The sequence below is a fragment of the Leucoraja erinacea genome, chromosome 4 (genome assembly GCF_028641065.1).
Source record: "Leucoraja erinacea ecotype New England chromosome 4, Leri_hhj_1, whole genome shotgun sequence".
NCBI lineage: Eukaryota > Metazoa > Chordata > Chondrichthyes > Rajiformes > Rajidae > Leucoraja > Leucoraja erinaceus.
In genome coordinates, this window is record NC_073380.1 from 18,540,421 (window position 1) to 18,566,157 (window position 25,737).

The 25,737-nt window shown below is 45.8% G+C and overlaps 1 protein-coding gene across 3 annotated transcripts in view; it reads left to right on the forward strand.

The window, feature by feature from the left end:
- The window catches only part of vps41 (VPS41 subunit of HOPS complex), a 179,654-nt gene that overhangs the window by 55,327 nt on the left and 98,590 nt on the right, over positions 1 to 25,737 (forward strand). For all 3 annotated transcript variants that reach the window (XM_055633832.1, XM_055633833.1, XM_055633834.1), the window contains 2 exons: positions 716 to 790; positions 20,442 to 20,504. In XM_055633832.1, coding sequence (XP_055489807.1) covers positions 716 to 790; positions 20,442 to 20,504 — 138 coding nt within the window. The remainder of the gene's footprint in view (positions 1 to 715; positions 791 to 20,441; positions 20,505 to 25,737) is intronic.

The window sequence follows — 25,737 nt, forward strand, 5'->3', positions numbered from 1 at the left end:
TGTCAAGTTTTTTATTCATCTTGCACATGAGCATCATTGTTTCCTGACAGACACAAACTGCTGGAGTAACTCAGCGGGACAGGCCAGATCTCTGGAGGGAAGGAATGGGTGACATTTCAGGTCGAGACCCTTCTTCATTATTTCCTGATTAGCTTTTCCTACTCTGTTTCTGATCTCTATGATACCTTTCTTTCATCCACCGATTGATATGCTCTATTTTACCACAAAGTAATGCAGGGTTTTCACCCTTTGTGCAGCCACTTTCAATGAGAATTTATGATTCATGGACTTAGGTGTGTGGCTGGAGTCATTGGCTTGATGAGTTCCATTTCTGACATCATGCGCCATTTGGATTTTGAAAATAATTTACCACCATTTAGGTAATTTCCCAATTTAATGTGAATACATTGTGTTCAAATCTGTGTGAAAGAGTGCCAGCACTCACTGACTATAGATAAGAACGCTGATCAAGTGAGATTAATCTAGAAAGTTCGGTTTTATCTCATCTGATTTTCATTTTGAATATCATTAGATTATACATCAATTACAAATGTTTTAATTTCATTAACATATGAAAATTTTCAATTGCCCCATTTTCAGATTTCTTTCCTAGCTTTACACTAAATGTGTCCGGATGATTGCCCAATGAGAGGAATTAGACTGTTTCATGATCCACTGATCAGTGACATGTTCTATTTTAATTACTGCATTTCAGAGCTCTGTGAAGGTGAATCAAATTAGCTTGGATGAAAGTGGAGAATATATCGGAATTTGTTCAGAAGATGGCAAGGTAGGATTTGCTCTAGCCTGCACCTTTTACAGTGTCTCCCATGTGTCCTTATTGCTTTTGCTGTGTTTTTTCTCACCATTACTCCATGAATCCAGGATCAGCGATGATTAAAGTAGAAATGTCTACATAGAGTCTCAGAGACATACTGAAAACAGACCCATTTGACAGTTTTTCGATCATAAGAATCGAAATCTTTTCTATCCATGTGCCTGACCATGTATCTTTGAAATGTTGTCACAATACCTGCCTCAACTACTTCCTCAGGCAGCTCATTCCATATACCTAACACCCTGTGTGAAAATGTTGCTCCTTTAATTCCTAGTTACTTTTTTCTCTCTCACCTTAAACCTATGCCCTCCAGTTTGTGATTCCCTTACAATGGGTAAAATACTTTGTGCACTCACCTTGTCTATTCCCTTCATGATTTTATATGCCTCTATATGATCACCCCAGAGCCCGTTGGGCTACAAGGAATAAAGTCTCAGTGTGCCCAACCTCTCCCTATAGCTCAGGCCCATAAATTCTAGCTAAATCAAGGGGACCAAGGACGAGTCAGAGTATGGAAGTGAGATCGACCGATTGACCAAATGGTGCCAACGCAAAAACCTGGCTCTCAACACCAGCAAAACCAAGGAACTGATTGTGGACTTTGGAAGGGGTAGGATAGGGACCCACAATCCCGTTTACATCAATGGGACGATGGTGGAAAGGTCAAGAACTTCAAATTCCTGGGTGTGCATATTTCCGAAGAACTTTCCTGGTCCCAGCACACTGATACAATTACAAAGAAAGCACATCAGCGCTTCTACTTCCTGAGAAAACTACGGAGAGTTGGTATGTCAAAAAGGACTTCCTCTTTCTCCTTCTTCTCTTCTTCTCCTTTCTTCTTCTCCTTCTTCTCTTTCTTCTCCTCTCCTCCTTCTTCTCCTCTCCTCCCTCCTCGAAGAAACCTCCTCCTTGCGTATGGAGGGCACAGCCTAAAGTGTGTCGGACAACTTGCTCTATTTGATCTTATTTGACTGTGCATGCCGGGTTGATTGCATTCGAAGAAACAGGGCGGACCACGTGAAGGTTGCAATCTCCCACCCCAAAGAGGACTCTCTCAAACTTCTACAGGTGCACTGTAGAGAGCATGCTGACCAGTGGCATCGTGGCTTGGTTCGGCAACTTGAGCGTCCAGGAACGGAAAAGGATGACGAAAGCTGTCTCCCTACCATCGAAGGGATTTATCACAGTCGCTGCCTCAAAAAAACAGCTAGCATCATCAAGGACACACACCATCCTGGCCATGCACTCATCTCTCCAATACCATCGGGCAGAAGGTACAGGAGCCTGATATCTGTTACATCCAGGTTCAGGAACAGCTTCTTCCCCACAGCCATCAGGCTATTAAACTCACCAACAAACACACTCTGAACTGTAACAGCCTATTGCACTTTATCTGCTTACTTATGTGTATATTGAACTGAACTGTTCTGTATTTTTGCTTGCAATACTCTGTTGTGCTGCAGCAAGCAAAATTTGCATTGTCCTATATGGGACTCATGACAATAAACTCTCTTGACTTGACTTGAGACAGCTGAATGGATAGAGAATTGGCTTCGTGGAAGGAAGCAGAGGGTGATGGCGGAAGGTTGCTTCTCTGACTGGGGCCCTGTGACAAGTGGTGTGCCTCAGTGTTCGGTGCTGGTGCCATTACTGTTTGTCATCTATATCAATGATTTGGATGAGAATGTACATGACAAGATTAGCAAATTTGCAGATAACTAAAATGGGTGGTATTGCAGATAGTGAAAATGGTTGTCAAAAATTGCAGCAGGATCTTGATTGATTGGCCAGGTGGGCTGGGGAATAGTTGATGGAATTTAGACAATAGACAATAGGTGCAGTAGGGCACACGACCCTTCAACCATTCAACGTGATCATGGCTGATCATCCACAATCAGCACCCAGATCCTGCCTTCTCCCCATATCCCCTGACTCCGCTATCTTCAAGGGCCCTATCTAGTTCTCTCTTGGAAGTTTCCAGAGAACCGGGCTTCACTGCCCTCTGAGGCAGAGAATTCCACACTCACAACTCTGTATGAAAAAGTGTTTCCTCGTCTCTGTTCTAAATGGCTTACCCCTTATTCTTAAACTGTGGCCCCTGGTTCTGGACTCCCCCAACACCGGGAACATGTTTCCTGCCTCCCCAAAACCCTTAATAATCTTATATGTTTCAATACGATCCCATTTCATCCTTCTAAATTCCAGCGTATACAAGCCCAGCTGCTCCATTCGATCAACATATGACAGTCCCACCATCTCAGGAATTAACCTTGTGAACCTAAGCTGCACTCCCTCAAAGAATGTCGTTCCTCAAATTTGGAAACCAAAACTGCACACATTACTCCAGGTGCGGTTTCACTAGGGCCCTGTACACCTGCAGAAGGGCCTCTTTGCTCCTATACTTAACTCCTCTTGTTATGAAGGCCAACATGCGCATTCACTTTCTGTGGTTGCTGGGTGCAAAGGGCTCAGCCTCTGGCACTGCAGTCGCCTGCCCTGCCTGATTCTCTCAGAGTAGGACATTATCTTATTTTGTGTTGTTCTCATTTTTTTATAGTGTGGTCTCACTTTCAGATGTATATTTGGCAGCATGTTCGCCTGTGGGTATGTTTAAAATGTAACCAGTTGTCCATGCTAAGGAACCAATAATATTTTACTAATGACCAAATTATAACCGAGAATATGAAAATCAATAAAGTGCAGCTTCTGACGATCTGAAATAAAAATAAAAATTTCTGAAAATACTCAGCAGGTCAGGCAGTATCTGTGGAAAGAGGAACAGGTAATGCTTCTGATCCAAAATCATTGGTCAGAATTGTGAAAGACTGAAAACAAGTTAGTTTTCAGTAGCAGCAAAGAGTTAGGATTAAAGGGCCTGTCTCACTTCGCGATTTTTTTTGGCGACTGCCGGCATCATTGACTGATGTATCAGGTCACCGAAAAATTTGCGGCGTGATACGGTGGTGACGCGGCGTGACGACGCATTGACACGCGGTATTTTTTTAAGTGTCGCAACATTTTTTTGTCGCTGCTGGATTTTGAAATGTTCAAAACCTTTTGGCGACACTAATATGATGCCGCCAGTCGCCAAATCGCCAAGTGGGACATGACCTTAACAAGGGGAATACGTCTGATTGGGGGAGACCTTAAAAATTAATGCTGCAGTTAGAGGGTCAGCTTGAGCCACATTATAGTCAATAACCTCATGTAGGGTCTCAACCTGAAACATCGACAAATCATATACCCCCCCCCCCCCCCCCTTGTCAGTTTGTATTTTGCTCCAGATTGCAGCTTCTGTAGTCTCTTGTCTCCAGAACCACATTATGCTTCTGTCAATGTCATGAGTTGTTAATAGTGAAGCTCTGGATCATGTCCAACTGGCTAGACAATGCTCACAGAAAAAGGTAACCTGAGCCAAAATGAAGACAGGCAAAAATGGCCAATTCGGTTACAGACAGAAAAAGGAGATAATTTAACGAAGTTAGAGAATTTAGGTCATTTCTGTAAATGTTTCACAAAGCTAACATTCAATCTGTATTTACTTTCTCCAATGTATAGAGATGACATTGTGAGCACCAATAGGAATCTGAGGGGTAACTTTTTGACACAAAGCGTGGTGGGCGTATGGAACAAGCTGCCAGAGGAGGTAGTTGAAGCAGGGACTATCCCAACATTTAAGCAGTTAGACTGGTCCATGGCTTGGACAGGTTTGCAGGGACATGGACCAAACACGGGCAGGCAAGACTATTGTAGCTGGGATATATTGGCCAGTGTGAGCATGTTGGGCCGAATGGCCTGTTTCCACACTGTGTCACTCTATGAATCTATGACTAGATTGGAAGGAGTGCAAGTTAATTGCTGCCTTCTCTGGAAGGACTGTTGTGGTCGCTGACTGGGACTTTATTGTTTGCCCTGTAGCGAGAGGTATATAACGTGAAGGAAGAATGCAAAGATTTTATTTTCCCATGCAAGTATGTTAAGTCCAGTTCACCTTGAGAAATGAATTATTATTGATTATTTTAAAGTTATTTTAGAGAGTTATTTCAGTAAAATAGTTACTTTAATTCTCCATATCGTCATTAACAAATAATGCCTATACAAGTGCAGGGCCTATTTCATTCTGACTTGGAATTTTGAGAACGCAGAGGTATGCGATGCTTTGTCATCAGAAATTACGTTATTTGTTGTTAGGATGCATGCAGCACTCTGTAACCATGTTTATTGCTTGTCCTGACTTGTCCTAAAGGTATAAAATATGGTGTAAGGTTGGAATCAATCCTTAGCAAAATCATATGGGGGCAAAGTAGGTTTCCTCCCCTGCAGTGATTTGTTGATAGTTCTATTCATTTTTGTTTTACAATGCCCGGGACATTATCAGATTTATTTAATTCATTTCCACAAGTTACCACAGCAGGATTTGAACTTACGGTCTCTCAGTGTTAATTCAGTGCCATCACCTGTCGATTACTCTAGTTTTCTGTCTGCAGAATCCACAGACCATTTAATGTATACTAAGAAAATATGCAAGGTAAATGATAACATTCTGGTCAGATACAGTTGAAACTCCATTGGAAATATGTATTTTACTTGAAGCGCAGACGAAAGCAAGAGCTAAATATTCCAAATAGAAATGAAAAATTAATATCCAAATCAGCTGGCTTTACATCTATATTGAGGACAATGTTTAACCATTTACTGATTGGTATCAGCACTTCTTTAAAGAGTGCAAAGTCCATCCGAAGGATTCGGATAGATTTATAAGCATTTGGTCGTGTGAAAATCCATCCAATTAGTGAATGGTGCTATATGGGTAATATACAATAAAAGCTTCAATATCTAGTAAACAGCAGATGGCACAATTGCTAGAGTTGTGTTGGTAAAAAAAAAAGGTATTGGCAGAGGAGGTAAAATACAGTATTCTAAGATAGTGTTTTATTTATTGCTGTAAAGCATTATGTTCATAAGGTCATAGGTGATAGGAGCGGAATTAGGCCATTCGGCCCATCAAGTCTACTCTGCTATTCAATTATGGCTGTTCTATCACTCCCTCCTAACTTATTCTGCCTCAACAGCCTTCTGCGGCAAAGAATTCCACAGATTCACCACCCTCTGTCTAAAGATATTCCACCTCATCTCCTTCCTAAAGGCCGGTCCTTTAATTCTGAGGATATGATATCTGGCCCTAGACTCTTTTACTAGTCGAAACATTCTCTCCACATCCACTCCATCCAATCTTTTCGCTATTCTGTAAGTTTCAATGAGGTCCCCCTTCATTAATACAGTACAGTCAAATATGCTGTATACAATAACTTAAAATGGCATGTGGCATCAGCATAAACATGGGCCACTCATGCTCGAACCCTTGTCAGGAGATACGAGGGCGGGCACATGACGTCATGGGCTAGAGGGAGTGTCATGGTACTAAAGGTCTCTCACCGCGAGACCTTGAGGAGTCGACAGGTAGCTGAGTCCGAGATAACAACCTCGCTCAGCTACAGCAACATTGTATTTTAGTTAGCGCACCACCTAACGTATCACCACTGAATAAATGATTTTGAACTGGCCTGACGTCTCACCTTTATTCACCACGTATGGTGCCCGCTACACTGTACATTTTGGATAGTGGCAAATGAAAAATTATTGTTTATTCATATATTTTTAGATATTGTTATAATGCGATGCCATATAACATTTTGAACACTTCTGCATCAGGGAGGAAATATCCAACACTAACTGTTTATAGTGTTGGGTGAGGTTACAGAACCTGAAGGTATTATATATGCTGTGGAATCACTTTGCTCCAATTTTTGAATATCTGATTACCTAAAACAAAGCAGTCGGTCTTTAAAATAAAATGTAGTCCTAGGCAGAATAACTGGAATTCTTCTTGTAGAACTCGATGATTGATTCCAGAGGTCCAACATTAAAGTCCAACATTTATCTAGGGTATTTTGGCTGATCAGATTGGTTATCATCATCGTCAGAATCTTTATCTAATGCAGTGACCTGCTTGGATTAGCAACATTTTGGGTGACACGATCATTGTTTAACATTAACATTGGTGAATTTGACAATTTCAGCCTTATTCTTCCAGTTCTTGTTTTACAAATTCAGTGAGTTAGTTTCAGGGTTCAGAAAACATGAGGCTGTCCAGGATTTTATGAATTGGCATCTCTTTGCTTCCTTTGAAATCTTCAAAATCTTCTTCATGAATAGAATAGAATAGAATGCCTTTTATTGTCATTCAAACAACTTGGTTTGAACAAAATTGCATTTTCTACAGTTTTTTACATTACAAAAAACCCAAGTTACCCACTTAACACAGTTTACATAAACATCCTTCACAGTGAGTCTCCAACACCTCCTCACTGTGATGGAAGGCAAAGTCTTATCTCTTCCCTTTGTTCTTCACCCGCGGTTCAGCAGTCCAACCCGTGTTCAAGCAGTCCAACCCGCGGGCCAGGAGGCCAACTGCAGCGTCTAGGTGAACTGGGGCTCCGATGTTAAAGCCCCCGGCGGACGATGGTAAGTCTTGTGGCCATTAAGCCACGCCGGGCGATGTTAGGCCCCGTTTCCGTGTCCTTTAAACCCCGCAATTCCAGCGGGAGAAGTTGCTGTTGCGGGAGCTCCGAAAAGCCGTCTCCCAACAGGGACCTGGAGCTCCCGATGTTCCTGTCCACCAGGCCTGCGGCCGGAGCCTCCGAAGCTCCAGAGTTGGGTCGCAGCTGAGCGCCACCACAGCTCTCCCCGCTCCGAAGATGGCCAGCTCCGCGATGTCAGGTCCGCAGGCTCTGCGACTGCAGCCCTCAGGTTGGTCCCGGCCTGGGGCCGCCGCCGGCTCCACGATGTTAAGCCCAATGACACCGGAGACCCGACGGAAAAATTCGGGTCCCCGAACGGGGAAGAGACTAACGGTTTCCCCCACATCCCCCCCCTCCATCCCCCCCACAGGTACACAGCTAAAAAAATAATTAAAACTAGGCTCAAGACATACATTTAACAAGCAAAAATTAAAATAAAGACAGACGACTGTAGTCGAGCCGCTGCCATTAGGCACCGCCACACCCACATCAGAAGAATTACTCTCAAACATAATAGATAGTAAGAATTTTCTCCAGGGTCTCCTCAAAGATTGATTCATTACTGAATTCTACAAACAGGTTAAATTATATATTACATATTTGATGTTGTTGGTTTTCAATTCTAACCTCATTGTTCACCAGTGTATGTGCAATCCTTCTTGTGAAGCATTTTCATGCTTAGGAGAATTCCATGATCCTTCTGCAGTTGTACAGGGCCCTAGCGAGACCACACCTGGAGTATTGTGTGCAATTTTGGTCTCCATATTTGAGGAAGGACATTTTTGCTATTGAGGGAGTGCAGCGTAGGTTCACCAGGTTAATTCCCGGGATGGCGGGACTGTCATATGTTGATAGAATGGAGCTTGTATACTCTGGAATTTAGAACGATGAGAGGGGATCTTATTGAAACACATAAAATTATTAAGGGTTTGGACATGCTAGGGGCAGGAAACATGTTCCTGATGTTCGGAGAGTCTAGAACCAGGGGCCACAGTTTAAGAATAAGGGGTAAGCCATTTAGAACGGAGATGAAGAAATACTTTTTCACACAGAGTTGGGAGTGTGGAATTCTCTGCTTGGACAGCGGTGGAGGCGGGTTCTCTGGATGCTTTCAAGATAGAGCTATTAAAGATAGCGGAGTCAAGGAATATGGGGAGAAGGCAGGAACGGGATACTGATTGTGGATGATCAGCTATGATCACATTGAATGGAGGTGCTGGCTCGAAGGGCCGAATGGCCTACTCCTGCACCTATTGCCTAGTGGGGTATAAGAAATGTTTGACTGACAGAACAGGAAAACTGGGAAAATATTTCCAGACACTAACTCAACTCTGAAAGATGGACTCTGTAGTTATCAAGAATAAGAATTACGTTTGTATCTTCTGGGTTTCCTGTTTACCTTAAGTGTACCTTTATTGCTGGCATTAAAACATGATGGAAGCAATGTAAAAACATTCCTCCCTCCACCAAACCAATAAGTTTTTTATGTTCTACATGTGGATGGTTTCTTGAAAGTTCTTGACTCATTGTATTTGCCAACAACCACTGACAATGATATATGCTGCATTGATACTAAGACAAATCTTGATTAAAGTTAGGTGCTGTTTTCTTTGCACATGCTAATGTTAATTTTGGAAGACAATGATACCACACGATGGACACACAAAACTGGAGAAACTCAGCGGGTCAGACACCATCTGTGAAAAAAAGTACCATTTTGGGTCAAGATGGTACTTTAGACTGAAGGGCCTCGACCCATAATGTTACCTATTACTTTTTCTCCAGAGATGCTGTCTGAGCGGTTGAATTACTCCAGCTTTTTGTGTCTATCTTTGGTTTAAACCAGTATCTGCAGTTCCATCCTACACATTGATACCACATGGCAGTTTCATCAGCATTGTAGATTTGTTTCAGAGAAACCATATTCATCGAACCTTTGAAGGAACTCACTATTTTTTTCAGCAGTCCCTTGATCAACAGATTTATTTTTGACCTACAACTATCAAGTCTGTCTGTCTCGCTGAAGCTTGAAGCAGAGAAACCAACTTTCTGCAAATTTTCAAATTTGTTTCCTGTCTGCCAACCAATTTTCTATCCATGTTATCACTCTACCCCCAATACCATGTGCCCTAATTTTGCCCACTAATCTCCTATGTGGGATCTTATCAAATGCTTTCTGAAAGTCCAGGTACACTACATCCACTGACTCCCCCTTGTCCATTTTCCTAGTTACATCCTCAAATAATTCCAGAAGATTAGTCAAGCATCATTTCCCCTTCTTAAATCCATGCTGACTCGGACCGATCCTGTTACTACTATCCAAATGTGCGGCTATTTCATCTTTTATAATTGACTCCAGATATAGAAGGTGATGTGGAGAGATAAGGAACAATGAATTAAAGATATGCAAAAAAAGTAATGATGATTAAGGAAACAGGCCATTGAAGCTGTTTGTAGGGTGAAAATGAGAAGCTAGTGTGACTTGGGTTGGGGAGAGAGAGAGAGAGATGGAATGCCAGAGGGTCTGAAGAAAGGTTACGGCCCGAAACGTTGCCTATTTGCTTCGTTCCATAGATGCTGCTGCACCCACTGTTTTTCTCCAGCACTTTTGTCTACCTTCGATGGAATACCATAGCTACTTGAAGTGAGAGAAATCAATATTCATACCACTGGTCTGTCAGCTGTCCAAGCGAAATATAAGCTGCTGTTCCTCCAATTTGCGTTTAACCTCACTCTGACAATGGAGGAGACCGAGGACAGAAAGGTCTGTGTGAGAATGGGAAGGAGAATTAAAGTGTTTAAGAGGGAACTGCAGATGCTGGAGAATCGAAGGTTACACAAAAAAGCTGGAGAAACTCAGCGGGTGCAGCAGCATCTATGGAGCGAAGGAGATAGGCAACGTTTCGGGCCGAAACCCTTCTTCAGACTGATCGGGGGCGGGGGTGGGTGGGGACAAGAAAGGGAAAAGGAGGAGTAGCCAGAAGGCTGGGGGATGGGAGGAGACAGCAGGGGGGCTAAGGAAGGGGAGGAGACAGCAAGGACTAACAAAATTGGGAGAATTCGATGTTCATGCCCCCGGGGTGCAGACTCCCCAAACGGAATATGAGGTGCTGTTCCTCCAATTTCCGGTGCTGCTCGCTGTGGCCATGGAGGAGACCCAGGACAGAGAGGTCGGAGGCGGAGTGGGAGGGGGAGTTGAAGTGCTGAGCCACCGGGAGGTCAGCTTGGTTATTGCGGACCGAGCGGAGGTGTTCGGCGAAACGATCGCCCAACATCCGCTTGGTCTCACCGATATAGATCTGCTGACATCTAGAGCAGCGGACGCAATAGATGAGGTTGGAAGAGATGCAGGTAAACCTCTGTCGCACCTGGAACGATTGCTTGGGTCCTTGAACGGAGTCGAGGGGGGAGGTAAAGGGACAAGTGTTGCATCTCTTGCGGTTGCAAGGGAAAGTGCCCGGGGAGGGGGTGGACCGAGAGGGAAGGGAAGAATTGACAAGGGAGTTATGGAGGGAGCGGTCTTTGCGGAAGGCAGATATGGGGGGAGATGGGAAGATGTGGCGAGTTGTGGGGTCACGTTGGAGGTGGCGAAACTGACGGAGGATTACTTTTTGTATGTGACGGCTGGTGGGGTGAAAGGTGAGGACTAGGGGGACTCGGCCCTTGTTGCGAGTGCGGGGATGGGGAGAGAGAGCAGTGTTGCGGGGTATGGAAGAGACCCTGGTGCAAGCCTCATTTATGGTGGAGGAGGGGAACCCCCGTTGACTGATCGGGGCAGGGGTGGGTGGGGACAAGAAAGGGAAAAGGAGGAGTAGCCTCCTTCTTCTGCACTACACTTCTTCCCACCCTGCTTCCTGTAAGGACTCCATCCCCTACTCCCAATTCCTCCGTCTACGCCGCATCTGCTCCACGGATGAGGCGTTCCACACCAGGACATCTGAAATGTCCTCACTATTCAGGGAACGGGGGTTCCCCTCCTCCACCATAAATGAGGCTTGCACCAGGGTCTCTTCCATACCCCGCAACACTGCTCTCTCTCCCCATCCCCGCACTCGCAACAAGGGCCGAGTCCCCCTAGTCCTCACCTTTCACCCCACCAGCCGTCACATACAAAAAGTAATCCTCCGTCAGTTTCGCCACCTCCAACGTGACCCCACAACTCGCCACATCTTCCCATCTCCCCCCATATCTGCCTTCCGCAAAGACCGCTCCCTCCATAACTCCCTTGTCAATTCTTCCCTTCCCTCTCGGTCCACCCCCTCCCCGGGCACTTTCCCTTGCAACCGCAAGAGATGCAACACTTGTCCCTTTACCTCCCCCCTCGACTCCGTTCAAGGACCCAAGCAATCGTTCCAGGTGCGACAGAGGTTTACCTGCATCTCTTCCAACCTCATCTATTGCGTCCGCTGCTCTAGATGTCAGCAGATCTATATCGGTGAGACCAAGCGGAGGTTGGGCGATCGTTTCGCCGAACACCTCCGCTCGGTCCGCAATAACCAAGCTGACCTCCCGGTGGCTCAGCACTTCAACTCCCCCTCCCACTCCGCCTCCGACCTCTCTGTCCTGGGTCTCCTCCATGGCCACAGCGAGCAGCACCGGAAATTGGAGGAACAGCACCTCATATTCCGTTTGGGGAGTCTGCACCCCGGGGGCATGAACATCGAATTCTCCCAATTTTGTTAGTCCTTGCTGTCTCCTCCCCTTCCTCAGCCCCCCTGCTGTCTCCTCCCATCCCCCAGCCTTCTGGCTACTCCTCCTTTTCCCTTTCTTGTCCCCACCCACCCCCGCCCCAGATCAGTCTGAAGAAGGGTTTCGGCCCGAAACGTTGCCTATTTCCTTCGCTCCATAGATGCTGCTGCACCCGCTGAGTTTCTCCAGCTTTTTTGTGTAACCCAGGAGAATTAAAGTGTTTGGCAAGCGGGAGATCACGTCAGTTCAGGCGAGCTGAGCGAAGGTGTTCCACAAAACGATCGCCCAGTCTGCGTTTGGTCTCACCGATGTATAAGAGTCCACATCTTGAACAACAGATACAGTAAATGATGTTGGAGGAGGTGCAAGTGAACCTCTGCATAACCTGAAAGGACTGTCGGATCCCTGGACAGTCGAGGGGGGAGGTATAGGAACAGGTGTTGCATCTTCTGCGGTTGCAGGGGAAGGTACCTGGGGAGGGGGTGGTTTGGATAGGAAGGGATGATTTAACTAGGGAGCTGAGGAGGGAATTGTCTCTGCAGAAGGCGGAAAGTGGTGGAGTTGGGAAAATGTGACTAGTGGTGGGATCCCGTTGGAGATGGTGGAAATTTCAGAGGATTATGTGTTGTATGTGACGGCTGATGGAGTGGAAGGTAAGGACTAGGGGGACTCTGTCTCTGTTGCGACAAGGGAGAGGGGGAGCAAGGGCGGAGCTGCAGGGTACCGAGGAGACACGAGTGAGGGCCTCATCTATGATGGAGAGGGGAATCCCCGTTCCCTAAAGAATGAGGACATCTCGAATGTTCTGGTATGGAACACCTCATTTTGGGCGTAGATGCGGCATAGACAGAGGAATTGGGAGTAGGGGATCGAGTCATTGTTGATCCTATTGGCATCCGCATCCTTCGCCCTGCTGCCCCAGCTCACGGCAGCGAAGAAGATGGCACTGGCTACCATCGATTGGTAGAACATCTGCAGCCTTCTCAAAAAGCTCAGCTGGCCAGTCCCATCTTGTACAGGGCCTTAGCATTCCTGTACCAGTCCAGTTTACTGTCCAGGTACACTCCAAAGTATCTGTACTTGATGATTGGTTTTAACGTCTGATGAACGTTTAAAGGCTGTATTTGATGCCTGTACTCGCTGGAGTTTAGAAGGATGAGGGGGGGGGGTGCTCATTGAAACTTATCAAATAAATCATGGCTGATCTGTCTTTCCCTCTCAACCACATTTTCCTGCCATTTCCAGTAACCTTTGACACCCTGACTAATCAAGAACCTGTCAATCTCCGCTTTAAACCGCTTAAAACTGTTTATACCAGCTCCGTTTAAAGAGATTCCTCCTCTAAAGTCACGTCCTTTTATTCTGATGTTATGCCCTCTGGTCCTAGACTACCCCACTCTCCAAATCCACTCTATCCAGGCCTTTCATTATTTGATAAGTTTCAATGAGCACCCTCTCCATGACACATTGGTCAACCTGAGGAGTACCTTCAGCAACAGACTGGTTCCACCAAGATGCAGGACAGAACGCACGGGAGATCCTTCTTCCCTGTGGTTATCAAACTGTACAACTCCTCCCCCTTCTGTCGTGGGGTAGACTGAGACTGACCACTTGCCCCCCCCGCCCCCAGTCTTTGCACATCACCAAGCCTTTCCACTCGTCACTTTAATTTCATGTATTTTGTGTGTAGTGTAATCTGTATTTTTGTGTATTCTGTTGGCAGATCAATTTCCCTCCTGGGATAAATGAATTCCCTCCTGGGATCGTATCGTATCATAGTCCTAGGGTCATTCTCTTAAACCCTCTCTCCAAAGCAATCACATGCCTCCTCTGACATGGGGCCCAAAACTGCTTACATTACTCCAAATGTGGTCTGACCTAATGCGGTCTGAGTTACTGGCATTATCCCTGACCCCCTCCTGCTCAACACTCCTGCCCGCGCCGCAACTTTAACCCCTGGCCAGGCTTTCCACACGCTGTGAAAGGAAATCTCCCCCCAATTGGTCACTTGAACTAGTATTGTAATTCAATTAGATGACAACTGATTCAACTTGTCCCGATGTGCTCCTGTTTTTCCCACCATCTCTCCACCTGCCATCACCCTCCACCCCCACCCATTCAGTAATTCAGAATGAAGGAGACTTGGAAGCCTTGGGCAAATTGAATTGTGACTTTCTTTATTTTTATTTTTTATTTTTACGGAGAGAACGATCTGCGCATACGCGTTTTAAGTTATTTTTTTAAAAAGCCGACTGATTGCCTACCCTGATTAATTACTCACGGCACGTGCCTGCTCCCAAGTCTCATTGAATCCATTTCTGAATCCACTGCCCATTTCAAAAATAGTCTACACCTTAGAAAATAATCTATAATTTATATCCTACATCCTGCCTATGGTTCGGAGGCCTGTATATAACCCCCCCCTCCACTCAGGGTAATTTTACTCTGTGTAAACTTACATTGACTTATGAATATACTAAGCTGCACACAGCATTAGGAGGTCTGAGAAAACTGGAGCATCCAGAGGAAACTTACATGGTCATGGGGGACACGTGCAGACTCCACGCAGACAGTATTGGAGGTCAAGATTACAATTGGGTCACTGGAACTGTGGAATAGTGGCCCAAATAGCTGTAGCATGGTTGCGCCTGTTATCTTTGGTTCTTTTGTAAATCACCTTAAATCTATTCTCTTGTTCTCGACTCTTCCACCAGTGGAAACATTTCTCTTTATATATTTACCCTACAGTATATTCTGAAGGGGCCTCTCATTATATTGAAAATCTCTGTTATATCTCATCTGAACTTCTCCACTCTGCAAATAAGTTAATCTTTCCTTGTAATCTAAAGTCAGCATACCAAGAGCTGTAATGGTAAATCTTCACTCTCTCCAGGGCCTTCATATCCTTTCTAAAATGCCATGATCTGAATTGAATGTAGTGTTCATGTTGTAGTTGAACCAGTATTTTATGAAGGTTTTTCACTGACTTTTCACTTTTCTACTCTATATTTCTATGAAGCCCAGAAACCCATATATAATATTCAAGGAGCAGCAATGAATCTAGATGCAATCCCTGGAGAAATACTACATCCTTGGATTGAAAATGAACTTCACTCCAGCTTGTGTTCATTTTCCCCAGACTATTTATATTCACCCTACTATTTCCCTTTTTTATTCCAGTCTCCAAATTTGCTGAGCGTACCTTATTTTATCCAGTCTTTGTGGGTCCATGTATTCTATTTCTAATGCCCTAATTTATTTTATCTTGTGTCACAAAGATCATTAGATTAACCATAATTTGGTAATTACACACACAACCGGGGGAATGTCCAAATTGGACTGTTGCTAAAAGAGGTTGTTCCTTATACTGTATCTATCAATTCTTAGTTCATGTGGATGAGCACTGATGCTTCAGTTGATAGGAGGCAGTTTTCAACAGTATTGATAAAAAAAAGCTTATCCTTGAATTAATTTTAGTCATAAAGTCATGCAGTGCACATCATACTTTTTCATCATTTAACAGTTTAGCTGAAGATGTTATGTTTTTGATCAAGTTGGGCAGATAATAGATTTAATTATTTGTGGGTTTGCTTGGTCTTTACCCCTGGCTGTGTTAGTTTTTATCCGCGTATAATTTCACTTTGACTCGAGCTTTCTCTCTGTAACAATATTCATCACTGCCAGTCACTCCACAAAAAGAGCATCTTCCTTTAATTCTGCCTGAGGAAATGGTGCCAAAAAGATTGATTATAATGCCGTTCATAATGTTTGGGACAAAGGCCCATCATTTATTTATTTGCCTCTGGTCTCCACAATTTGAGATTTGTAATAGAAAAAAATCACATGTGGTTAAAGTGCACATTGTCAGATTTTATTAAAGGGTATTTTTATACATTTTGGTTTCACCATGTAGAAATTACAGCTGTGTTTATACATAGTCCCCCCATTTCAGGGCACCATAATGTTTGGGACACATGGCTTCACAGGCATTTGCAATTGCTCAGGTGTGTTTAAATGCCTTCATAATGCAGGTATAAGAGAGCTCTCAGCACCTAGTCTTTCCTCCAATCTTTCTATCACCCTTGGAAACCTTTATTGCTGTTTATCTACGTGAGGACCATAGTTAGTTAGTTAGTTAGATAGATAGATAGATAGATAGATAGATAGATAGATAGATAGATAGATAGATAGATAGATAGATAGATCCATCCTTTATTTTATTATCATTCAGACCTTTCGGTCTGAACGAAATTATGTTGCCTGCAGTCATACACAGAATCAATAATAACAAAACATACAATAAACACAAATTAAACATCCACCACAGTGAGTTCACCAAGCACATCCTCACTGTGATGGAGGCAAAGTCTTAGTCTCAGTCTCTTCCCTCCTTGTTCCCCCTCTGCACTGAGGCGATCGATCCAGGCCAAAGATGCCGCTCTCCATTCCAGCAGACCTCCGTGGTGATGTCGCCGCCGCCGAAAGCCGGAACGCCGTCTGCCCCCCGAGACGGCCCACCACAGCATCAGCTCCGGGCAGCCGCCCCAGCTCCGGGTCCCGCAGTCTCCGCTCCGGGCCTCCGCCCCAGCTCTAGGCCGCCGCCCCAGCTCCGGGTCCCGCAGTCTCCGTTCCGGGCCGCTGCCCCAGCTCCGGGTCCCGCAGTCTCCGCTCCGGGCCGCTGCCCCAGCTCCGGGTCCCGCAGCCGCCGTTCCAGGTCCCGCAGTCTCCGCTCCGGGCCACCGCCCCAGCTCCAGGCCGCCGCCGAAAGCCAGAACGCCGCACCAGCAAGTCGGGCCACCACTGCCTCAGCCCCGAAGACGGCCAGCCTCTCGTTGGTGAGTCCTGGCTGGCTCTGCCTCTGGAGCCTCGGGTCGGTCGCAGGTTGGAGGCCGCCAGCTCCACCATGAGAACTTTGGACATTGCAGTCTTCAGGGAGGAAGCGGCCACTTCAGTCCAGGCCGCTGAAGAATCGTTCACCCGACGCCGATGATCCAGCTTCGCGGCAGAGGGCCTGAAAACATCGAGTTGGCTGAGGAGGCCACATATAGACCCCGACCTCGGGTGGACTATGAGGGGGAGAACTGGATATTTTTAGTGCCTTCCCTCACAGTGAATTCTGCTGTGGGGGGATGTTTCTTGTTGATTTCTATAGTGTACTGTTCTGTGTCTTTTTTCTTTTTTCTCTTTTTTTGTTTTTATGGATTTATTGACATTTGATCTGTTCAATTAATTTAATCAATCTCTGTAAAGCACTTTGGTTCAAATACTGGTTTTGTTGAAAAGTGCTATATAAATAAAGATTATTATTATTATTATTATTATTAGGCCTCAGCGCAGACGGAGGCAGAGAAGGGGGATACGACACAAAAAAGTCGCATTCCCCCGAAGGAAGAGACAGAGAACATGTTTCACCCTCTCTAACACAACCCAACAAACTAAAACTTAACGAAAACAAGACAAAAAAAACAACAGAAAAAAGTAAAGACAGACGGACTGCAGGCGAGCCGCAGCTGGTAACAGCGCCGCCACTTCCGGAAAGTCGAAGAAGCCATTATGAGACTGAGAAACAAGAATAAAACTGTTAGACATCAGCCAAATCTTTAGCTTACCAAAATCAACTGTTTGGAACATCATTAAGAAGAAAGAGAGCACCGGTGAGCTTACTAATCACAAAAGGACTGGCAGGCCAAGGAAGACCTCCACAGCAGATGACAGAAGAATTCTCAGAAACACTCTTCAGGAGTCAGGTGTGGATTTGTCAATGACCATTGTCCGCTGAAGACTTCATGAACAGAAATACAGAGGCTACACTGCAAGGTGCAAACCACTGGTTAGCCGCAAAAATAGGATGGCCAGGTTACAGTTTGCCAAAAAGTAATTAAAAGATCAACCACAGTTCTATAAAAAGGTCTTGTGGACAGATGAGATGAAGATTAACTTATATCGGAGTGATGGCAAGAGCAAAGTATGGAGGAGAGACGGAACTGTCCAAGATCCAAAGCATACCACCTCATCTGTAAAACACGGTGGTGGGGGTGTTATGGCCTGGGCATGTATGGCTGCTGAAGGTACTGGCTCACTTATCTTCATTGATGATACAACTGCTGATGGTAGCAGCATAATGAATTCTGAAGTGTATAGATACATCCTATCTGCTCAAGTTCAAACAAATGCATCAAAACTCATTGGCTGGCGGTTCATTCTACAGCAAGACAATAATCCCAAACATACTGCTAAAGCAACAAAGGAGTTTTTCAAAGCTTAAAAATGGTCAATTTTACTTCGGAGTCACGTAAGTGACTACGTGAAGAAGGGCCGTCCGTCTGCGTGCGTGTCATTGCGCCTGAACGCAACGCGTGACGGACTGGCAGAGACACTGCGTCCTCCCAGGCCGTTAGGAGGGCAGGTAAGGAAAGTTGAATCACTTATCTGCGTTCTTTTGGGCTTGAAACATTTTGTAGTTTCAGGGCCCAGATGTCGAGGATACGGTCCGCGGGGAAGTCGGCTGCCGAAGACCGCAGCATTTCCCAGAGAAGGCACCCAGCAACTGGTGATGTCCATGAATCGCAGACTTCAAGCAGTTATAGCATGCAAAGGATATGCAACAAAATACTAAATGTGACTACTTTCATTTACATGACATTGCTGTGTCGCAAACATATGGTGCCCTGAAATGAGGGGACTATGTATACACACTGCTGTAATTTCTACATGGTGAAGCCAAAATGTATAAAAATGGCCTTTATTAAAATCAATGTGCACTTTAACCACATGTGATTTTTTTTCTATTACAAATCTCAAATTGTAGAGTGCAGTCAAATAAATAAATTATAGGTTTTTGTCCCAAATGTTATGGAGGGCACTGTAAATCCTTGTAATTTGATGCAGGCAAATTATGCAACAGTTGTGGTCACCAGCCAACAGGCAGTTCAGTGTGATCCAGGGGCAACAAGATCAAAGTAAAATTGAAAACGCTGGAGTGAATTGTATTTGTTATTATTTGGATATCTCAGCCTATCACAGTAATCACAGTATACCATGCCAATGTAGCAGTCCATTGTGCACATGGCAAAGGTCAAAAACAATTGAAACAGTTGTATTGATTGAGAGGAGAATCCAACCAAAAAAAATCTTCATGTGTGCCTTTGAGTATCTTCTAACCTTATTAGTTCAGTTTAGAGATAATAAGAACTCTATTATCTTAGAAACGGGCCCTTCGTTCCACCAAGTCACCTAGATGCCTTCCTCTGGCTGCAAACGTCACCCCTCTTCGCACCTTCTCTCACAGCCTTTTGTCTTTTCATTTTCTAGCCTTTGTCCAAACCATCTGCCAGTCACCCCCCCCCCCCCCCCCCCCCCCCCCCCCCCCTCCCCCTCACCTATATCCACCTAATACTTGCCAGGCTCAGTCTGAAGATGGGTCCTTACACAAAACGTCATCTATCCATGTTCTCCAGAGATGCTGCCTGACCTGCTGAGTTACTCCAGTACTCTGTGCCTTAGAATTTAACATTTTATCTTCATAGCTTCAAGAGATGGAATAACGGATCTTCCTTTGAGATTCATTCCTAAAAGAGCTCTGATTACTCAGGCTAAGTGCAGAGAATGTTGGGAATCACTGCAGCTCCAGAGAGAGAAAATTGGTTAATATCTTGAGTAGATTCAACATCATGACAGTTCTAACAAAATATTATTTATTGACATATTACTAGAATTGCCTGGGTTTCAACAACTAAGTTATAGAGATAGGTTGAATAAGTTAGGTCTTTATTCTCTGGAGCGCAGAAGGTTAAGGGGGGACCTGATAGAGGTCTTTAAAATGATGAGAGGGATAGACAGAGTTTGATGTGGACAAGCTTTTCCCTTTGAGAATAGGGAAGATTCAAACAAGAGGACATGACTTCAGAATTAAGGGACAGAAGTTTAGGGGTAATATGAGGGGGAACTTCTTTACTCAGAGAGTGGTAGCGGTGTGGAATGAGCTTCCATGGAAGTGGTGGAGGCAGGTTCATTGGTATCATTTAAAAATAAATTGGATAGGCATATGGATGAGAAGGGAATGGAGGGTTATGGTATGAGTGCAGGCAGGTGGGACTAAGGGGAAAAAAAAATTGTTCGGTACGGACTTGTAGGGCCGAGATGGCCTGTTTCCGTGCTGTATTGTTATATGGTTATATGGTTATATGGACATGATTACTCTGTAAAGATATTAAGACATTGACATGACAGCTGTGCATCTTCTACTTTTACTTGTGATATTGGCTGCTTATACTGCAGTTTATTCTTCATGTGCTGACTTCCTGTTATATATTTTGGTTTTGTGCTCCAAACAGGTCCAAGTGGTTGGATTGTACACCAGAGAAGGATTTCATGAAAGCTTTGACTGCCCTATAAAAGTAAGTGTATTTTTGTTTTAAAAAAAATCTTCAATTAAATATTGCACTGTTGTTATGTTGAAAGAAAGACTAGAGACAAACATTTCTAAGATATGGATTGCAGCAGTAATAAGTTGTGGCACAGTTGTGGCGATTAGACATGAAGTTAGACTTTGTACTTGGTTTTATGTTGGAGGAGACCCGTCGACTTAATGCCAGCTAATACGGTCTTTGCTGGGATGAAAACTGAAAAGAATGAAAAGCTTTTTTGCTGCCCTTCTTCACTGTGGTGTTTTATGAAATGTGACACGACACTTGGTGGAATAAGGTAGTGAAATAAATAATCAGTGAATATGGGCAATCTATAGAGTGGAATTTTGGAAATAATATCTTAAATTGGCTAGTTCTCTTATGTTTTCATTCCCAAAAAGCAGGATAGTGGGAGAAAGAATTGACCTAACTTCACTGAAAATGTACTAATGGTTTGTTCTTGGGTATGTAACAGTAATCATGCAGGGGCGGTTAGATTGTGGCAAATAATTCCAAATTAGATGTGTTGACCCCTGTGAACTTTTCTCTTAAACCAAGAGGATGATGGATGCATGAGGTTTTTCATTCACAGAAACCTGGCAAGTAAGTATGTTAACCCTACTGTAACAGTACCATTACAAACCTATTGACTCCCGCAGTTATCTGGACTGCACTTTTTCCCATCCTACCCGTTGCAAAGACTCTATCCCTGACTCCCAATTCTTCCCTTTCCGCCACATCTGCTCCCAAGATGAGGTGTTCTATACCACGACATCCAAGATTCTTTCGGGGATTCTTTAGGAGATGGGTTTTCCCCCCCCCCCCCCCCCCCGCCGTCTATCATAGATGAGGCCCACACACGTGTCTTCTCTGTATCCCGTAGTTCCGCTCTTCCTCCCCTTCCTCCCCCAGTCGTAACAGGAACACAGTCCCCCTTGTCCTCACCTTTCACCCTATCAGCTGTCGCATACAACACATCATCCTCCGATATTTTCGTCACCTCCAACGGGATCCCACCACTTCTTCCCATCTCCACCCCTTTCTTCTTTCCACAGAGACTGTTCCCTCCGCAACCCCATGGAGTGTAAGAGTTGTATAATGGTTTATTGTTTGACATGTATTATGGTGGTGGATTCTGTTTTGTTTTTTACTGCTTCTATTATTTTAATATTTGAATAAATGTTTTTGATTATCAAACAAATCTGTTTATGCGAGGAAGTGTGGTGATTCGGAGCCCTCGTCCAAACCCACAGATTTGTGACTTTAACCATCTTTTGGAATTTGGAGGAGGTACAGCGGTACATTTAAACATCTTTGTGTATCGCTGCGACGCTGCAGAAATTTTGTTTTAAATGTTTTGGCATGTTTTTGGGGCTGCGAGCAGTATTATCAACAAACCGCGCAGCTCCCACTATTACCGTGGCTGGCAACCTGCCAGGAAACTGTGGCGCACCAAAATGGGGAGAAGAACTTTCACACCTGTGTCCGGAACAACCCCCCCCCCTCCCCCCCCTCCTCTTCGTCGTTGCTGATCGGGCCGGTCTGTTTTCTGCACCGTCTCGACCTTCTTCTGCAGCCATGGAACCGGGAGCTAATGGAGCTCGAAAACACCCGCGGAGATAGGAGGCTTCCAACAACTACTGCAGGAAAATCCCTTTCATTGCTTGAAAAGGCTGGCTGGGATTGTCTGAGAAAGGCTGCAGCTCACCAGGGAATGCAGGAGAGCCAAGATAGCGGGGCGAAGAAGTGGTGACGCCGCAGTTTTTTGGAGCCTCCATTATCCTCGTTCGAGGCAACACTACTCGCTTCCCTCCCTCGAGCTGGTCTGTTTTGTTTTTGTGTGTGGACTTGGCCACGTGCCATTTGGACTGTCCATGTCTGTATGGTAATTTGTTTAACAGTTTTGTTGAATTGTAGTGCTTGATACCATGCAGGGTCAGTGTTCTGGGGGATCGGGGCCTTCCAGGAGCTATGCAGAGGCGGCTGCTTCAGCTGCTTCAGATTCTGCTCTTGGGGCCCGGTTCCCCATGAGGAACCTGCCTTTCGAGCATGGGATAAGGTGCTACTTGCCCCAGATGAACCTGGAGGACTGCGCGGCTGCCGTGGCCGTGGCGTCCAAGCTCGCAGGTGTCCTGTACGTGGACAGGATGTTTGGGAAGGCCATGTCCTTCCTCCCCTCCGTTGAGGGGGTGAACGCGGCGTGAGTAAAGGGGTCACAGTGGGGGAAACATTCCTGCAGGTTGAGCCTTTGGTGACCACAGCGCAGTGGGTGGACCTGTCCAACTTCCCGCCCTGCATCACAAATGAGGCCCTCCTTCGCCACCGACACACCCTGGGGAATGTACTCACGGATATCACCCCGATATCCCAGGGGTTCTGCAGGAAGGAGCTGTGGCACGTTCTTTCCCTCCTGCGCCAGCTGACGATGTTGCTGGACCGGGAGGCGGTAGTTGACGGCGCTTCTGTGTCCAGCAGATTTCACTGTCAACTGGACATCGGAGCGCCCAAGGTGCCATACCTGTAAGGAAGTGGGGCGTATTCTATCCCAAATCTGTCCCAAATCCCGGGAGGAGGCCTATGCCTCCGGTGCCACTAACCCCCCTCCTCTCTCCCACCCCCCCCTGTAGTTGTCATGGAGCCCTGGGGTTGCACTGAGTGTGGGTGGGGAGGGTCAAACGAAGGGAGGCAAGGTGGCAAAGATGAAACGCATGGGGAACAAAACCCCTGGAGATAAGATCGTTCCACCCATCCTGTCACCTCCCGTTAGGGAGTCCGCAAGCCCCATATTCCAATCGAGGGCGGAGGGGAGCAGGCGGGAGGAAGGGGTGCCGCAGACGAAGGTTGCTCAGGTGACTCAGAGTCTGTGAGCTCCTCCCCATCGAAAAAGAGAATGAGGAATCTCTCTCTCGAGGAGCGGAAGGGTGACGAACGGGAATCCTCCAGGGGGGAGGGGAGTGCTGTGGTGGAGGAAGTATCCCGCCCTCTGGTTCGGGCCCCGGTCCCATGTTCTGGAGGGGATTCTGGGGAGGGTGGTGATGGGGACCACGGGTAATATGGAGCAGGGGAGATTCCTGTTGGGGAGGGAGTCCCGCATCAGGCACCTGAGGAAGCCCAGGAGCAACCCTTCCATGATGAGGTGCAGAGCTCGTCTCTGGAGTTAGGGACTGGAGGTGGGGAGGCAGGAATATCGAGCACCAAGGGTATGTCCGGGGATGGGGATGGTGTCTCCATCTGCAGTGAGCGGGTGGAAAGGGACTCCTCGAACAATGAATCAATGGATGTTCTCGCTCCCCCCGACGCCACTCCACTCATTCCAGTGGAGGAAATCTGCACAGTTCATCGTGGCCACCGAAGGATCCCAACATCAGCCCAGACTGGCCTCCCTCCGGTAGCCAAACTTACACGGGCTTATCAGCTCGCTGAACCTCATCCTCAAAATGAAGGGGAGGGGCAAGGTGGTGCATGGGGTGAAGGGGAACGACTGGCGTCAGCTCAGGTCCTTCTTGGACGACCTGGAGAAGGACGCCAGGACCAAGAGCAGTCGTTCCTGCTGAGGGTAGAGGGACCAGTAGAACATCCCTTGTAGCCACGGACTGGAGGGCAAGGGGCACCGCCACTCCACCTAGGGTCCGCAAGGGGAGGAGTGGCTCCGCTGTCAGTGACCAAATGACGTGACGGGATCTAGGGAGTGGATAGGGCCGAAGATGTCCTGGTTGGGTTGCTCCTGAGTCTGGCCTGGGTGGTTTTAGAGAGGGACATAGTTGTATAGTAGTTATTTAGTATATTTGTAACAAAGTTATTTGGAAATTTAGTTTCTGAATAATTTGGCGATTTTGTAATTTAGAAAGATAGAAACATACAAAATAGGTGCAGGAGAAGGCCATTCGGCCCTTCGAGCCAGCACCGCCATTCATTGTGATCATGGCTGGTCGTCCCCAATCAATAACCCCTGCCTGCCTTCTCCCCATATCCCTTGATTCCACTAGCCCCTAGAGCTTTATCTAACTCTCTCTTAAATCCATCCAGTGATTTTGCCTCCACTGCCCTCCGTGGCAGGGAATTCCACAAATTCACAACTCTCTGGGTGAAAACTTTTTTTCTCACCTCAGTCTTAAATGGCCTCCCCTTTATTCTAAGACTAGTTCTGGACTCACCCAACATTGGGAACATTTTTCCTGAATCTAGCTTGTCTAGTCCTTTTATGATTTTTTATGTTTCTATAAGATGCCCCCTCATCCTTCTAACCTCCAGTGTGGTGTGGTGGGTGTATGACCATGATTTTGTTTGTATCGTGATAGTAATTAAATAAATTATTTTTGATACCAAAAAAAAAGAAAACAAAGCTGATTCCCAAGCTCACGGAACTGGGTCTCTGAGCATCCCTCTGCAATTGGATCTTCGACTTCCTCATCCACAGACCACAGTCTGTTCGATTTGGCAGAAACACTTCCTCCTCAATAACAATCAGCAAGGGAGCACCTCGAGGCTGTGTTCTCAGCTCCCTGCTCTATACTCACAAATGTTTAGCCGGAAACAGTGCAAACTCCATCTTCAAGTTCGCTGATGACGCCACCGTTGTGGGACAAATTACAGCTGGTGATGAGTCAGATGTAGAAGTAAGATTGACCGATTGACCAAATGGTGCCAGCACAACCACCTGGCTCTCAAAGTTAGTAAGACCAACAAACTGATAATGGGCTTTGGAGGAGGAAGGATAAGGACCCACAATCCTATATAAACGGGACGATGGAGATAGTCAAAAACTTCAAATTCCTGGATGTGCATATTTCCAAAGATCTCTCCTGGACCCAGCACACTGAAGCAATTATAAAAATTATAACGCCTCTACTTCCTGAGTAGATTACAGAGATTTGTTATGTCGGAAAGGATTCTCTTGAACTTCTACAGGTGCACAGTAGAGAGCGTATGGACTGGTTGCACCACGGCCTGGTTCGGCAACTTGAATGCCCAGGAGCAAAGAAGACTGCAAAAAGTGGTGAACACACTGCCCAGTCCATCACCGGCTCTGACCTCCCCACCATCGAAGGGAATTATCGAAATCGCTGCCTCAAAAAGGCAGCCAGCATAATCAGAGACCCATACCACCCTGACCACACACTCATTTCACTCCTGCCTTCGGGAAGAAGGTACAGGAGCCTGAAAACTAACATCCAGGTTCTGGAACAGCTTCTTCCCTGCAGCCATTCGGCTATTAAACGCTAGA